This window comes from Castanea sativa, chromosome 6 (genome assembly GCF_040712315.1).
Source record: "Castanea sativa cultivar Marrone di Chiusa Pesio chromosome 6, ASM4071231v1".
In the NCBI taxonomy this organism is placed as follows: Eukaryota; Viridiplantae; Streptophyta; class Magnoliopsida; order Fagales; family Fagaceae; genus Castanea; species Castanea sativa.
Window position 1 is genome coordinate 8,847,453 of NC_134018.1, and position 17,435 is coordinate 8,864,887.

Below are 17,435 nucleotides of genomic sequence, written 5' to 3' on the forward strand. Positions count from 1 at the left end.
GTTGAATTTTTCATTTCTCATTTGTACAAATAGGTGACAACACACGATGCATGAGCATGTTGTAGTTTCATTTCTAAATAAGTTTAGCAAGTTTGAAATATATTATATAAGTTTGTGTTTTCATGTAGTTAATGTTTGGGGAATTACTTGTAACAAGATGTAAATATTGTGCATCATGGATGCTTGTCTTTGACAAGTTAAAATAGAAGCTCCCCATAAGATGACAGATATTACAGTCTCGTTTTGTAACATATGTTGCTCTACAATGCAAGGTAAATACCGAGATGCGTGGTTCCTGTTGTTAGCAATAGCAGACAGCCACAATATCTTATACAAGTTCCATGCCAACTGTAACTCAAATAATAATAAAGAAAAACCATAGTTTTATGATTTGTATTCACTCCTACTAGTACCCAAATTAAATTCAATGAGGAAGGCTTAATTTCTGTATACATATAAAAAGGGTCTTGATTTGCCGAGGATGTGCTCATAGACAAGGCTGTTCCCTTTATTATTCCCCTTCAACTGCTTGATATTGAGAAGTTAGTAAAAATCCCACTTGGTGGGAAAGTCAATACTTTTCTTTCAAATATTACAACTTATTATGTTGATATTGCTTCTTCATATGTTGATTCTGGAGAGACAGGTATTGTTTTAGGGCTTCGGGTGTCACAACAAATTTGAGCATGAGATTGCAAAATTTTCAAATTACTTGATTGGTTCTAGTTGCAATTACAGATGATGGGGCGCATCTGTTCAGGTATACAGCCAGGCTTTTTATTTAACTTCTGCCATAATTGCAGTAAATGATAGATAAATTGCTAAATTATGGTAGATATGGTATTTCTTCTACTGGTTTGCCTTTGTCATAACCTCGTACTACTTGCAGTCTGTTTCATCCAAGCTTGAAATAAGGGCTTTTGCCTAAAGACTTGTAACTCATCTAACACTTCCTAGTGTTTCAAACGGAAACATCTAGAGTTCAGCAATTTATCTACAATTTACTGCAAATTGCTTGAAGGAACCTCAAGATAAACAAGTCATAGAAATGGAGATCCCATCCCACTTCAATCATACTAACTTCAAAAAAGATCAGTTAATTGGTAATGCGCTTTGTCTTTTAATTGTTGATGATATAATTTTATTATTCTTACTGTCTGAGTCTGCATTCCATGATCTGATGTGTCTTATTAATTGAAAACATTAAATACTTATGCACTTAATTCTTTTACTTTTACTCCACGGAATTGGATGCTTTTGAATTGGAATTAGCATCTGCAGTTGAAGATGCCTTTCCAAGAAAATCAGGGATGGGATAATAAAGCTTGACTCCTTATTGCAATCATTTTCTAATCAAATCCCAGTATACGGATTGCTGTTTTAAATGTAACTTTTGTGGACAATCCTGTGTTGTGTTATTCTTCAATTGAATTTGAGATTAATGGTCTAGTCACAGGCGCAACAAAGGATGCATTAGTAGTTTCAAACTATAAGCAGCAGTCCAGCTAAGAAGATTCAGATCTCATTACAAGAAACTGTTTTTAATTCTGTATCATAATTTACTTTGATGTAAGTTCTTTCACTGTCAATTCTTTTTTTTTCTTTTTTCTTTTTTTTTTTTCTACTTTATTGTTCTAAGTATATCTGAAAGGATCTCTTAATTTTGTTTTTTGTAATAGTGCCAATATCGTATTTTGAAAATATCAAGCCATATTTTTTTGCATTTCCAAGATCGGACATATTACTTAGACTGCCTTCTGGCTTTTTTTCAGTTATTTGTCTTATGCTGGATTGAAAATGTTGCCTGACTAACTCACATTGGGCATATCTGAGTTGGAACCTTGTATTTTTTTTAATGCAATTGAAATTGGACACCTAAACTAATGCTTCATTTTGTGGTCGGCAGATTATATGCACTGGATTGTTGAAAAAAAATACCGGATAAGTCAATTTTCAACAATGCTGGATGGAGATACATTATTCCTCAACTGTACAAGTAGTATTGTGCTATTTTTTGGTTCAGGAGATAATGACTTCAGGCTCGATTTTTATTATTTTTTATTATTATTATTATTATTATTTTTTTGTATTTAGCTTTATTTTTGAAATATTTTAGTTAGTTTTCATGTTTGCAAAATTATTCAGCAAACTAGCATTTCAAGTCCTAGAGACTCGAGTTCCATCTTAGAACTCAAATTGCATGTGGTGGCAATCTAATGTGGAAAAAAATCCACATGGGTTACGGGTTGAGTGCCAACGACGTGGACCGCGTGGTGGCAATTTTTCGGTTTGGTTGGTTTTTGTGTGTGTGTGTGTGTGTTTTTGGGTGAATTTTTGTGTTCGTTGATGGTGATGGTTGATTGGCCAGTTAGTTGCTAGTTGAGAGAGAGTATAAAAAAAATTTAAATAAAGTAGAAAAAAAATAAAATTTAGAATGTTGAGTGTGTTGTAAAATAAGTTGGTATAATAAATAAAATAGTTTTTAAAATGGTAAAATGAGATATTTTTTAGAAACTGAATGCTAATACTCTAATGGGTATTAAATAGTGGGCAACTGGGCATAACCACCTCCCTTTTGTCCATGATTCTGTGTTCAACTAAAATTTATATTGAAGAATAACTGTCCTTGAAGAGTAATAATTTAAAATCGCAAGTTATATTTTTTTAATTAAGGTGTTAATTGCCTTAGGAACGGGATATGGCCCTTCGTCATAATATTAGGCTTTTGTTAGGCATGATAGAAATTAAACAAATTAAAAATTCTATAAAAATTATGATAGAAATTATAAAATTTAAGTTTTCCATACCAATACTTTTCAAATTTACCCATATTGATAGAAATTACAAAATGAAAATGCTTTCTTTAGTAGCCAAACCAAAATATAAAATGTTAGACAATAAATATAGGGAAAAGGGAATACAAGTTCAATATGGCTTCTCGGACATCATGCAAATTCAATATTGTAATTTGTAATTGTAGAGATGAAATTTTGGTTTGGATCTCACCTAGGCCCGGCTCTAATCTAGGGAGTTCCACTTACTACTCTTTACTGTTGGGCTTTATTGGGCCCTGAGATTAACCAGAGGCTTTTGAGCCTTCACCAGGAGCACGTGTGGTGAAAACTCAAGCTCCCAATGGAGCCTCAAGTGGTGACGCTTCGAGCCCTCAGTAAGTCAAGGAAAACTAAGGGGCTGGGAATTGGGTTTGGGCTTTTATTGGACAATTAGTCCAATGCGAGTGTAGGGGTTAATTTGTTGACCTTTTGAGTTTGGGCTTTTTATTCAAAAATTGGCCGTAATCTCAACAGATTCATATTTTTATTTTTATTATTTGTGATAATTTGAAAGTTATAATGCAGGAAGAGAATGATTTGAATCTTGAATGTTTTTATTAAAAATATTTAAAAATGTCAATTAAATTACAAACTCCTAGTCACATTTTTATTTTTAAAGTAACTAAGTTTGAAAATGAAAATTTGTTCTTATGTGTAATATTATATTATTGGCCTAAGCAAAAGATTTATAAATAATTTTCATTTATTTTTTTGGCCTGAGTGAAAAACTTTCAAATCCTTGTCTAGCGTCTAAAAACGTAAGCACATAACAGTGGAAGAAAGTTGCAATAGAACAAAATTTCTTGAAGTGACTCCACTTATGTTACATTAAATTTGTCAAAGTGTACATGTTATCTCATGAACTGCACTTTAAAAACTCAATCTTAACCTAGGCAATTTAAATCTATAACGCAATTACAAGTAGCTAGGAAAAAAAAAAAAACTTGGTCATACTTTTTTTTTTTTTTTGAATCCTACAACATCAATCAAATTTGTTAGTGCAGGTGGAAAATCAAATGTAGTAGACTATTACCAGTTTGTAGCTAGCAGCCTAGGAGGGAGTTGGTTTTCACTTGGATGTGTCTTAAGTCTTAACCCGGTTCCCGTGCAAATCGCAAGCTGAAACGGATGGCCCAAAGTTCAATCACCATGAGAATTTCTTAAAACTCCACCTGCACCCTGGGTCTCTGATGGGCAAGTGTAAATAATGCTATAGACATGATAAGTTTGTACTGATTTTCTGTACGTAGCGGGATGTCTCTTTCATCCGGCCATTTAGACAACTGTCTAAAGCCTCATATCACATGGAAGAAGATCCCATATTAATGGGTTCAGTATCTGCTGACTTCTTCTCACGAAGCTATTACTTGGGCCATCTTAAGACCAGTTTTGGGGCACTTGTTGTGTGTGAAATTATCTTCTTTTGTTTTGGGCTTTGGGCTGTTTCCCATTTACAGACCTAGAAATGGACTAGTAGCCGCCAGTCACTTCTTTTGGCAGGTGTCCAGTTCGGCTAGTCATTCAAAATTTTGTTCACTTTTGGGCTTTCTACCTATCTTCAATTTCCCAACAAGTGACCTGACACTGACCAAAATGACAATAACCTGAAAAAGATCGCCAAACTCACTCCACTTCAATTCTTTCAATCTGACACTACCAGTAAAATTATTCCTCAAGATTTCTGCTGAGCCGGAAGTAGTTATCTCCTGAACCAACAAATAACACAGTACTGCTTGTACAGTTGAGGAACAATGTACGTATCTCCATTTAGCAGTGTTCAAAATGGACTGATAGTTATTTTGTTAACAATCCAATGTCCAATCTCAATTGCATTACAGAAAATTCAAGGTTGCAACTCAGATATGCCCAATGTGAGTTAGTGCTCAGGCAACAGTTTCAATCCAGCATAAGACACTTTTGGAGATACTCAAACAAAGCCAGAAGCCAGTCTAAGTAATATGTCCCATCTTGACAATGTAAAAAATGCATCACACAGTTGTATAGCTTGACATTTTCAAAATTCCATACATGCGCTATTACAAAAGTAAAAGAGATCTTTTCAACTGTACTTAAATAATGAAGTTAGAAGTAGAAAGCAAGAGTTAGACAGTGAAACAACATACATCAAAGTAAACTATGATACAAAATTAAAGACAGTTTCTTGTAATGTGATCTGATTCATCTTAGCTGGACTGCTGCAGGAAGTAGAGCCCCTCCATCCTTTATCGTTATAGTTTGAAACTACAAATGCATCCTTTGCAGTGCCTGTGACTAGACCTTTAATCTCAAATTCAATGGAAGAATTACACGGCACAGGATTGGCCACACAAGTGGCATTTAAAACAGCAATGCTGTATACTGGGATGTATATTTGAAGTGATTCCAAGACTCAAGCTTTATAATAACTTCTCTAATTTTATTGGAAATAGCATCTTCAACTGCAGATGCTATTCACCCTTCAAAGCATCCACTTCCCAGAGTAAAAGTAAAAGAATCAAGTGCATAAGTAGTTAATATTTTCAAATACTAAGATGCATTAGACCATGGAATGCAGACTCAGACAAATAGAATAAAGATTGATATGCCATCAAAAAAATAAAATATGATGTATATTATCCTATAACTGATCTGTTTTGAAGTTAGTATGATTCAAGTGAGAAAGGATCTTGACATGTCCTTAAAACTTAAAGTAAGCTCTCTTTTTTTTTGGGGGGGGGGGGGGGGGGGGGGGGTGGTTGGTTGGCAGCCTGAAAATGTAAGCTCTTTCTTAAATACAACTATAAATGCCAGTAACACTATGAAACTAATTTAGGGAGGAGATTTTTAACCAATAGAGGTTGATAATTTATATATTTTATAGTTACATATGTAACAGGGTAGGAATTCACATGACATTCACAATTTAGCACAGAGAGATTGATATTTCCTTCTTAGTTCTTCGGAGCTGCTATTACCCCCACTTCCATAACTTCAACATTCACAGAAATAGCACTGCTTAATGAGAAAGTGAAGTTCTAGTTAAAAGTCCCTGAACACTTTTTGCTAGGAAAAATGTATTTTTGTAAGTTTCATTTCACGTCAACCACTAAATAGATTTGTTTTAATAATTCACATTTACATATCATGTTATTTCCTTTAATCTTTGAAATCATCTGCTCGTTCACATTTAAGAATTTTATTTCACCTTTACATATGTTGCTACCTGATTGTTACAGATGCTTGTTTGAGATTAACTTCTGTTATATGACTTAGCGTTAATTTGTTCTAAATCAAGCTATTTATTTTTGTGACGGTAAGGCTTCAATGAACAGACAAGATGGCATATTAAGATTATTTGCAGATTATTGATCATCTCTTTCATCACCTGTTTTTGGTAACTTTTACATCTACCACAACCATATTTCCAAAATTTGGAGACAAAACACTCAAATTACAGCATATACTCTGAGAGCAACAGATAGAAATATAAGGGTTATGTTGAAGACATTGGTTGGTTGAACTTTTTGGAGATTTTTTCATTAAATTTTAAGATACATTTGGCATGGAATTTGTTTAAGATATTGTGGCTGCTGGCTATTGCTAACAACAAGAGCCAATGGTATCTGCCTCGCATTGTAGAGTAGCATATGTTAGAAATGGAGACTGTTAAATCTTTTATCTTCTGGGGTGAGTATTTTAACTTGCCAAAGACAAGCATTCATGATGCAATATTCGCGTCTTGTTTCAAGTAATTCTCTAAACATTTATTACATGAGAATTTCACATAAGTAATACATTTGTTTCAAAATGAAAATATGACACGCCCATGCATCATGTGTCACCACTTATTTGTACAAATGAGAAACAAAAATTTAAACTTTAGGCGAAATCGATTACATGTAGGGAGTAGTTGGACATGGGGGAACTGGTACTTCAGTAATACCTTCTAGCATCAAGACAACACACTTCATAGAGGGACGAAGAGCTGGTTCTTCTTGAATACACCACAGTCCCACCTTCACCACTTTCTCCAAGCTCATCACATCTACCTCTTCACCAATCACAAGCTTACATAAATCTCTAGCAGCAAAGCACTTATAGGCCCAAGAAGAAAGGACAATCTCCTCTGCAGTGGATGCATTAACATCTATGTTCTTTCTGCAAGATACAATTTCCAAGAGCACAATCCCATAACTGTAAACATCTGCCTTCACTGATATAGGGATGTTCTTATGCCATTCTGGTGCCACATACCCTCTTGTTCCTCTGACCCCTGTGAAGGTCCTTGTCTGATCTGGCATTAAGAACTTGGCCAGCCCAAAGTCAGAGATTTTAGCATTCCAACAATCATCCATCAAAATGTTTTTAGGCTTTATATCACAATGAATGATAGGGGCCTCACACTCTTCATGTAGATAGAGAACTCCTCTTGCAACATCCAATGCAATTCTCAATCTCTCAGTCCAATGTGGACGCAATATGACCCCAAACAGTAGGTCAGCAAGGGAACCATTGCTCATGTATTCATAAACCAGAAGCCTTTTAGAGTCCTCAGTACAGAAACCCAGCAACCGAACCAAGTTCCTGTGATGGGTTCTTCCAATTGCTCGCATCTCCGCACGGAACTCTCTTTCACCTTCTTCAACTAATTTTTCTAGTCGCTTCACCGCAACAAGTTTTTTACCTTTGCCTAGCGCACCTTTGTAAACTGCTCCAAAAGAACCTTTACCCAACTCCTCCTTAAAACCCTTTGTTACTCTTTTGAGCTCGTTGTACGTGAACAATCTCAAGGTTACCTCCTCAGGCAGGCCCAACTTACCATTATGTAACAGCCTTTTGTACCTTAAAACTCGCATTTTGAAAATGAATCTGCCAAAGATTGCAAGAGCAACACATGACAAAACAGTAAAACTTATAATTTCAAGAACTATTTGTACCATCTCTGTTTTTCTTTTGATCATGAGGGGTGGATTCAAGAGCGCCATGTGCCCGACTTTAAAGAACGCCACGTGCTCAACTGCAGTATCTCTTCTAACTTCTCTCAGTGGAAACTGTTGTTTCTGGCAAGAATTATTATTCTTGAAGAGTGCCGCCCCACAATTGCAGTCTTCCAAACATGAGCTGCTGCATTCTTCCATTGACATATTTGCATCAAAATACGGAATGTCTCCCCACGTCATATTCTCCATAGAACTGATGTAATAAAAGGCTGCATTTTCTTTCGCACCTCTACACCCTGCTCTTGAAAAGTTTCTCTCACAACCAAGAGTCCTTCTATTGGGGTCTACAAAATCGTGCCCAGGAAGGCAAAGACAGTCACTTTGGTTGTTATCTTGCGTACAAAAGCTATTGAAGCCACAAAAACCGTTTACCATACATGAACTGCTTAATGCTGACCATAAACGAGATACATGGTAGTTGCCATTCTCATAGTAAGTGTGAGAATACAATCGGAAAATTCCATCAACATCAAGAGTTGCACGATATATGGTATTGTTGTTGTTGTTGGGGTTGATGCCTCCATATAAAGTGGAATTCCCGGAACGGACGGCTGCTCCAGTGGATTCATCGATGACCATTAAACTGCCGTTAAAATCAAGATAAAGTTGAAATGTGTAGGCACCCCCAGGAGGACCATATGTTTCAGTAGTCCAATAGGCATCTGACGGGTTGTCTTCACTGGTTGCTGGGTATAAAGCAAGGTTTCCATCCGTCTGCATCCTGAGATCAAACTGTCCGGTTGAGTGGTCACTCTTATTTAAACTGGAGGACAGTTGACGTCCAGTATACAGAGTCTGACCTCCTAAAATGGTATCGGTAGGATTATCAAAACTCTGCCATATGATATTGTTATCCGTGTCATACAGCAGGAAATTACCAGAATCAAGCATGGCTGCATAGGAAACGGATTCTTTTGCACTACTAGCAATGAACTGTTCCTGTCCTTGCTCTGTTCGTAACACAAGCTTACCATCCCGGTTAAAATACAACATTGCATTCGGGGTGACCAGTGGATCATCGCGATTTGCTGTCCACACAACTGTTTTATTGTCTTGACTAACCAACCATATTCCCACCGCAAAGCCATTGCCTTGCTGATAGAACCCAAATGCAAATCGGTTAGAAGGAGAAATCCATGAGCCAGGGTAGGTGAGTGAAGCACTCCTGCTTATTGAGCTATCTTGCTTTGGTTGAGCCATTCCACATACAACGGCTATGGACAGGACTAAGAAAACAATGGATATGGAAGCCATGGGAAGGGTCCGAAGGGATGAAAGAAGCATAATACTAGTAGGTAAGATTTAACGAGAGACACAAGCAAGCTACTTAATAAAGCGGTGAAAATTTTTGGAAAAATTGCTCCTCTATATTCAAAGAGGGAAAATATCCTTTCACACTATGAGGTAAGCTCCGTTAAAATTTTGTAACCCAGACCCACAGTTGAATTCCACCCAACACCGATTATCAAGATAAAATCACCAACTGAGGGACGCTATCACACCACCAAACCCACGGGCCACAGCTGATATACCATGGGCAGGGGTGGTGAACTGACAGAGGAGGACAAGGGGTGTGTCTGGAGGCAGTGAAGAAACGGGAGCATTGGGAGTGGAAATTGGGGAGGGGCGTATTAGGGTTTTGCAACTTGAGATATCTTTGAGAAGAGAAGAAGATGAAGATGATGAGAGATGTGGTAACAGAATTAGAAACGGAGGTTCTCTGCAATTTGCTTCTCTATGATTTCTTTTTTATTTTTATTTTTAATTTTATTGTGGGTTTTAATTTTCTTGCAAAGAGTTTTGAATGGTTTGTCTGAATTTTGAAGAAGTCTGTGATAGAGTAACAGTAGAGATGGGTTTGCTGTTTTCCTTTGAATACTGGTGTTTCTTAAAACTGGGTTTGTTTTCTTATTTTGCAGCTGCGATTTCTTATCTTCTCACGGTGGGGTTGTGGGGCTTGATTTCTTGTCTTTTTTTTTTTTTTTTTTAAATTTTGCTTGATCTAGCTAGAGTTGTTGTATATACAGATGGTCTATTTTTTTTGTTTTACTCTTTATTGTATTCGACTCATAATCTGTAGAGTTTATCTTGTTCCATTAAAGTATTTGAGCCAAATTTCTAAAATTTTACAAATGCCACCTTTTGACCTTCTTTTCTTTGATTTTGTTATGTTTTTTATGTTTTAACGGATAAAGTGATGGGTGGGTTACGTCATTTTAATGGATAAAGTGATGGGTGGGTTACGTCATTTTAATGGAGCTTACGTAAAATGTCAAATTTTAAACTATAGTTAGACAATTTAAATCCAGTCAAATCTCGTGTGATTATTCTGTTATTTGCCCTAAACTTTATGACTTACCAAATCAACAAGTTTGTTAGTCTGTCATAGGAGTGGCAATTCGTGTTCGCATGTCGGGTTTGTGTCGTGTCAACTCATACGTATCCGACTATACGGGTTAGCACTAACCCAACATGTTTATTAAACAGGTTAAGATTCCTCAACCCTAACACGACCCATTTATTAAACGGGTCAGTCATGTCGACTTGTTTATCTGAATTTATCAAAATGAAAAAAAAAAAAAAAACATTTATGAAAAAACAAGGAAATAAATATTTTAAATATAAAATTCAGAATTAATGAGTAATTATATCATAAATAATCATTCAAAACTAAAGCATATTTCAATGTCATAAATAATCAATCACAATACGTCAAAAAAAATAAACTAAAACAACTAATAAGTTTATATACCTATAGTTTGAATGATATATTGGTAAAATTTCATTTAATTAAACGGGTCAGACGGGTCAAACGAGTTTCATAGGTTGAACCCTAACCCAACCCATTTATCAAACGGGTTTGTCGTGTCAACCCGAATATGACACGAACCCATTAAGCCTCAACCCATAACCTGCTAATTTCGTGTCGTGTCGTGTCGGGTTCGCGAGTCGTGTCCAATTTTACCACCCCTAGTCTGCCGTTAAAACACAAACAGAATACATATGTACCTCACGTGAACTTTAAATCACCAAATATGCAAGGGCTGAACCACATGAGAGGGAGAGAAACTAAGAGAGACCTAAGCCGATGTAGTTGAGAGAAAGAGAATGGGGAGGTGATTAGGCCAGAGCCACTATCGCCAGCCGCTGCGCTATCTACAGCCACCATTGTTTCCTCCGTCATCTCACAGCTAGTATGGGTTGATAAGTTTTTTTTCCTGCTCTTTTATTTTTCCAATCATCCATGTGCGAGTCTCTACGTGAATTTCATAGATTGGTTTAATTTTTGGGTTTACCCAATGTATGAAACCTGTGATGGATTGGGTAGAGTTGGTTGTGATAAAATTATCAAAACTAGTTTTAAAGTGCTTTTGAGAATGCTATACAACTGTTTGATGAAATGCCTGAGAGGGATATATGGCCAGTGCTGTAATCGGATTTGGCTGTTTGGTTAAACATGTTAAAATTTAGAGAAAGAAAATATCAAAGAAATGATTTGTTAGAAAATGTAATTCACTCATTCTCAAAGACGAGATTACAGCTTTCATACAAAAAAACAAAGCATGACCAACTCTACCCAATCCACCAGAAGTTCATACATTGGGTAACCAACCAAACTACGAAATTCAAGCAGAGATTCGCACATAAATGATGAAAAAAAAAACAAAAAAAAAACCTAACTAACTAACATACCAACCCATACCAGCACTAAGATGATGGCGGAAACAATGGTGGTTGTCAACGTCATGGTGGCTTTGGCCTGATCACCTTCCCAATGTTCCCATTCTCTCTCTCAACTACGCCGTAGGTCTCTCTCAGTTTCTCTCCCTCTCATGTGGTTTAGCTCTGGGATATATGGTGATTTAGTGTGTGTTTGGCAAAAATTAAAAAGCCAATTTATTTTACTATTCAGCTTATTTTTTGTACTATACTGCACTTTTTGGTATTATTTATGAGTCTCACTGTACTATTTCAATTAACTTTTACCTTTATTTATCGTACTTTCAACAAAAAGTTTTTAATTTCAACAAAAAGTTTTTAATTTCAGCAAAATAAGTGAATCCCAAATTGATCTTTAAAGTTCACGTCAGATGTAGGTGTATTCTGTTTGTGTTTTAGCAGGAGACTAATGGAATTGTTGATTTGGTAGGTGAGTAAATTTAATGGAGTAAATTGGTGAAAATAAAAATTGAGGAGAGATCATGCCCATTATCATAAAGTGCATTATCATAAAGTTCAAGGGTTGTATGAGAATTTTTCCCTTTTAAAGATACTCACATTTTACACATGAACGTAAAAAAAATTGAATTTAAGGTATAAAAGCTCATATTCAAAATGGATTAATTTCATGGTACGGAAAAATCTCTCATGTGCCAGGCGCATGAGATACCAGCTCTCATGGTACATTGTCTAAAGTATACTTATTTTTGGCTAAAGAATGATAACAAAGTACACAAAATACAGAAAGGTAACGGAACCAATTAGGAGGTTAGATCGCTCATCTTAGCTACAATCATGTTGGTTCCATATGGTAAAATCTTTGATAGTTGAATAAGAGATTTGAGTTCAATCCCCATCTACACTAACAATTGGTATGAGAAAAAAAAATCATAAAAACAAACAAGGGTATGCATACCTCCTAAATGTATGTATACATACACATGAATACATCCCCCAGTCTACATCTACTAGAGTACATATATCATGAAACAGCAATGTAAAAAATTGGAGAAGGGGGAATTGGAATATCAATTTTCCCCTCCAACATCAATATTATATTTTTGATTGAAGGGCGCAAAGCTGGATCTTCTTGAACACACCACAAGCCCACCTTCACTGTTCTTTCCAATTTCCTGAAGTCCACATTTTCATCTTCCACAAGCTTTCCCAACTCTCCAGCAGCAAAGCAGTTATATACCCAATCAGTAAGAATAATCTCATCTGCAGTTGAAACATTTACTTCTATACTTCTTCTACAACAGACAATCTCCAAAAGCACAACACCAAAGCTGTATATATCAGTTTTTACTGATATATTCACGGAATTCTTTTCCCATTCAGGCGCTAAATATGCACTTCTTCCTTTCGCATCTGTAATGGCTCTTGATTGATTTGGAATTAGTAGTTTTGCAAACCCAAAATCTGAAATCTTCGCCGTCCAATTATCATCCATGAGTATGTTTTGAGGCTTTATGTTGCAATGGATGATACAAACTTCGCCCTCTTCATGCAGATAGAGAAGTCCTCTGGCCACATCTAGTGCAATTCTTATTCTTTCTTTCCAAATCGGGGGCCTCTCAGCCTTGAAAATAAGATCTGCAAGAGAGCCATTGTTCATGTACTCATAAACTAAAAGCTTCCTGGATCCCTCAACACAAAAACCAAGTACTCGAACCAAGTTTTTATGATGAGTTCGTGCAATTGCAGTAATTTCAGCCTGAAATTCTCGTTCCCCTTCTTCAACAGCTTCCTCGAGTCTCTTAACAGCAATAGTTTTGCCTCCACTAGATATAATCCCTTTGTAAACTACTCCATATGAACCCCTACCTAACTCTTCCTTGAAGCCATCTGTAGCACTCTCAAGCTCGTTGTAAGAAAATAACCGCAGAGTAAACTCTTCAGCTAATCCCAAGTTCACGTTTTCTGAGAGTTTTCTGTACCTGACCAATTTCTGCCTGTACACGAAGAAGCTAGAGGTTGCCAAAACAAGACACAAGAATGAAACTGTACCCAAAACTACAGAAAGAATCAAAATCAGACTTCTCTTGCTTCCAATAAAGAGTTCCGGGATTTGAGTGGAATGGATCGCCTTGAGCTTGAAGAAAGTTGTAGTTGATTTGTTTGCATTTATTCTACCATATCTAAGCGGAAGCTTATATTTTCTGCAATTGAAATCTGTATATGATACTGCTGCACAATTGCAATCTTCCAGGCAAAACTGGCCACAATTTTCCTTTTTCATTGGCTTAACTGAATATGGGTAATTACCCCCCAACACAATATTCTCTAAGGAAGTGACACTGTATAGCATCGCTGGATCTTTACTGAGTCTACAATCATCTTCGCTGAAGTTGTGGTAGCAGCCCAGGAACTTGTTGCTGGTGTTGATGAAATCAAATCCAGGATAGCAGTTACAGTCAGCTTTGCTACCCATGCCCGAGCAGTAACTGTTGAGTCCACAGAAACCCTTGACGGCACATTGATCAGAAGGAGCGTTCCACTCCATCAGCATACTCGAGCTATTGTCGCTCTTAAAGTGGTGTAAATACAATCGAAAGATCCCATCTGCATCAAGTGTTGCACGGTAGATTGTAGTTCCGTTCTTGTCAGGATATGAGCTATTTGCCAAAATGTGTATCTGCGACTTATTTAGCTGGACGAATAGAACGCCTAAATGAGAGAGATTGAAGCACTCTCTCTCGAGAGGGGACCAATATGGATAATCAGTAGCAGAGGCCCAATATGCATCCATAGGGTTATTCGAGCTGTTTACAGGGTAGGCAACGAGGTTTCCATCCTTCTGCATTTTAAATGAATAATGTCCACTCGAGTGGTCTGATATAGACATACTCGAAACCAAGTGATTGCCACCACAGAGATTCTGACCACCTAATATGGTGTCAGTTGGAAAATCAAAGCTATCCCAGATTACATAGGAATCATTCCTGTAGAGCACAAAATTACCAGAATCGAGCATAGCAGCTGAAGTTGCAGGTCGGTCATCCTGATTCACATCAATAATCGAAAGTTCTCTGCCTTGCTCTGTTCTAAGCAGCAGTTTACCATCAATAGTTAAGTTCAGGGTAGCATTGGAGGAGACAGGTGGGTCATCTCGATTTGCAGTCCAGATGATTGTCTTCTCGGTTTGATTAACCAGCCATATTCCGATTGCAAAGCCATCATCTTGTGGATAGAAACCAAATGCAAAAAGACCAGAAGGTGAGAGCCAAGAAGTACGGTTTGCATTGGGAGAAAGTGAAGAACCTAGAAGTATCAAATTGGACTGGTTTTGTTGAGCGTTTGCATGAACGGGAAGTAGGAAAAGCAGCAGTAAGGGCGGAATTGGTATGGAAGCCATGAGACGGTGAGATGAGAGGGATCACTTGAGAGTGTACACTAAAGGAGTAGTGTTTATTATGAACACTATTTGCGTGTTAAGGGCTAAGGATACGTGGATTAAAGTGTGTAACAACATTTTTCTCTAAAGAGAATGATGTACATTACATATATATAATATAATATAATTGTCTTATATATGAACAATTTTCTTTGTGGGAGTTTTTTTTTTTTTTTTCTTTTTTTTTCTTGTTAATGTTGTGGTGTTAGAAACAATTGGTGATGTGAACGTTTATTTTAGGTGGAAATACCATTTTAAAGCCCGAATCAATTTCGTTATTAGATTTTGATAATAGTTAATTTGGTGCTTCATATTTTTAACAATCTGTCAATTTGTTTATTGAAAATGTTTTACTTTTTATTCTTAAACTAGTCAATTGTGCCTGTTCTGCTCACTTGGACAGGGTCAATGGTCTGTATTTATTGGTGTGGTCAAAATTAGGTGGACCATTTCTCAATAGCCTTATTAGAAGACTCAGAGGGTCAATGTCCATTCTTTTGGGAAACTGATAGTCCATGGAGAGCTCACCAATTCTATCTTTCAAATTACTACCAGAATCATTTATACGCAATTATACAAGTTGTTAACTTATTATGAGGAAATGTGGGTCAATAACTTATTCAATGAATTTGTTATCCAATTCACAAGAATAATTTAAACTCTATTTGACAAAAAGAAAAATGTTTGTCCAAGTAAAAGGTGTCAATCATAATTACATTTTACTGTAAATAAATAAGACTCTCTCAGAACATCGTCCAAGAGGGACATTAACATTGAATACTACCTAGCTTGCTTGAGTTCACATTTCCTCTGCTTCCTACCTCTGGGCTCTGAGCCATTGTGAATCAAGAAACCTTTTTGAAATCAAAACTAAGTTATGCCTGTTGTTGTGCCAAAACAATTGGATATGAAATAATGAGAATATGCTGCATGATTATTAAAAATGATTGAGAGATATTTATAAAGATGAAAAACAAATCAATTTTTTTTTAATGATTGAGAGATTTATTAAACAAACAAACAAATCAAGAATCAGTACACAGCAAAAAGTAGATAAGCCACATTACCAGAAACTAAGCTGAGACTAGAGGTAGGAAACCCAGACAAATTTTCACCCAAAAAAAAAAAAAAAGAAACCCAGACAAACTAAAACAGAACCAGCTATTCCCCAATTCCACATAGCTTGAATGTGGGCTAATTAAGCTCTTGCCTTTTTTAGAATTCAAGACATCTGGGCAAAAGTATCACTACCCAATTGGGACTGTTTAGAATTCTACTAACTGTTTAGAATTCTTCCAAATGAACTTCCAAATGAAGCGTACCATGATTTTTGAGAGAAGTTTATAGGGTGCCTTTGTTTTAGAATCCATTTCACTCTCCCTTGTGTGTGTTTGTTTCTTTAAAAAAAAAAAAAAAAAATTATCATAATTCCGTCGAAGAAGCTAATCTAGGGGCGTGCCTGAAATGCTTAATCATGCACATTCATCATTCAAATGCGCTATGGGAGGGATGCTTGGAGTTCAGAAAAATCAGTGGCAAATATTTCAGCAAATTAAGGCTTAACTATGATTATTTTTTTTAAAGAGTTTGTAAAATATCTTGTACCTCTAGCATTACTCTTTTATAAAAGAGATTAAAATCTATAAAGATGTGGTATATTTATAAGGATGTGTAAAATTCAAGTTTTACATCCTCTAATCTCTACATGCCACATAATTTTATCACATATTTAAGAATAAGCATAATCACACCTAATCAATTCTAATATCCATCTATAAATCCAACAAAATTAGGAGTTTATTAAAATTTTCTTAAATGTGGTAGGATGTATTGAACTTTAAGTAAAAAACTGATTTGATAATCTCTTATTAGATGATGTAAAATATGAAATTTATACCTCATCCTTACCAAATTTGGACTCTTTATAAAAACCAAATAGGTAATTTATAGTGATCACTTTTATTATGTCCTCCATCTTCATTTTCCATATATAAAAGTTATTTAGCAATTTGGTTGTCAAAGACATCTTTTCGATTAAAGCTCTTTATTACAAAAGCTATACAATTAAAACTGTAATTCCTACCATAATACCAAATGGAGACACTACTAAAAGAGTACTTTAAGAGCATTAGAGTATTACATCAGCCTCAATAGATTTTTATCCAAATTTAGTTTTAAAACACTACTTTTGTTAGTTTAAGTGTTTAACCAATCTATTAGTCACATACAACTATATCAGTCTTAATACTCTATCACTATTTCATTTAAAAATTATTTTTTCTCACTCTTCAAATGTGATGCCCCAATTTGATTGATTGTATGATGTGTGTGGATATGTGATGAGTCCCACATCGGGTATTTACTCGGTAGATCTGGGCTTTATTAACAACTGCAAGGAGCCTCAATAGTGATTAGTCCTTTGGAGGTATAGCGCAGATGTGGCTAGCGTTTTTTCTTGGGTCGTTACCTATGGTATCAGAGCCAACCCGGTAACCCCGTGTGGGC

At 36.0% G+C, this 17,435-nt stretch overlaps 2 protein-coding genes across 2 annotated transcripts; both read right to left on the reverse strand.

Moving 5' to 3' along the window:
• Positions 1-6,552: 6,552 nt before the first annotated feature.
• Positions 6,553-9,097, reverse strand: LOC142641770 (G-type lectin S-receptor-like serine/threonine-protein kinase LECRK3). Its single transcript, XM_075816250.1, has one exon. It carries the CDS (start codon positions 9,095-9,097, stop codon positions 6,707-6,709), a length of 2,391 nt encoding a protein of 796 aa, XP_075672365.1. The 3' UTR covers positions 6,553-6,706.
• A 3,313-nt stretch (positions 9,098-12,410) lies between these two features.
• LOC142641307 (G-type lectin S-receptor-like serine/threonine-protein kinase LECRK1) lies at positions 12,411-15,000 on the reverse strand. Its single transcript, XM_075815712.1, has one exon. The coding sequence runs from the start codon at positions 14,889-14,891 to the stop codon at positions 12,516-12,518; it is 2,376 nt and encodes a 791-aa protein (XP_075671827.1). The 5' UTR covers positions 14,892-15,000; the 3' UTR covers positions 12,411-12,515.
• Between the last annotated feature and the right edge of the window lie 2,435 nt (positions 15,001-17,435).

Excerpts from the sequence above, each read along its gene's own strand:
- LOC142641770 (XM_075816250.1), bottom strand. The coding sequence starts at position 9,097 with ATGCTTCTTTCATCCCTTCGGACCCTTCCCATGGCTTCCATATCCATT.
- LOC142641307 (XM_075815712.1), bottom strand. The coding sequence starts at position 14,891 with ATGGCTTCCATACCAATTCCGCCCTTACTGCTGCTTTTCCTACTTCCC.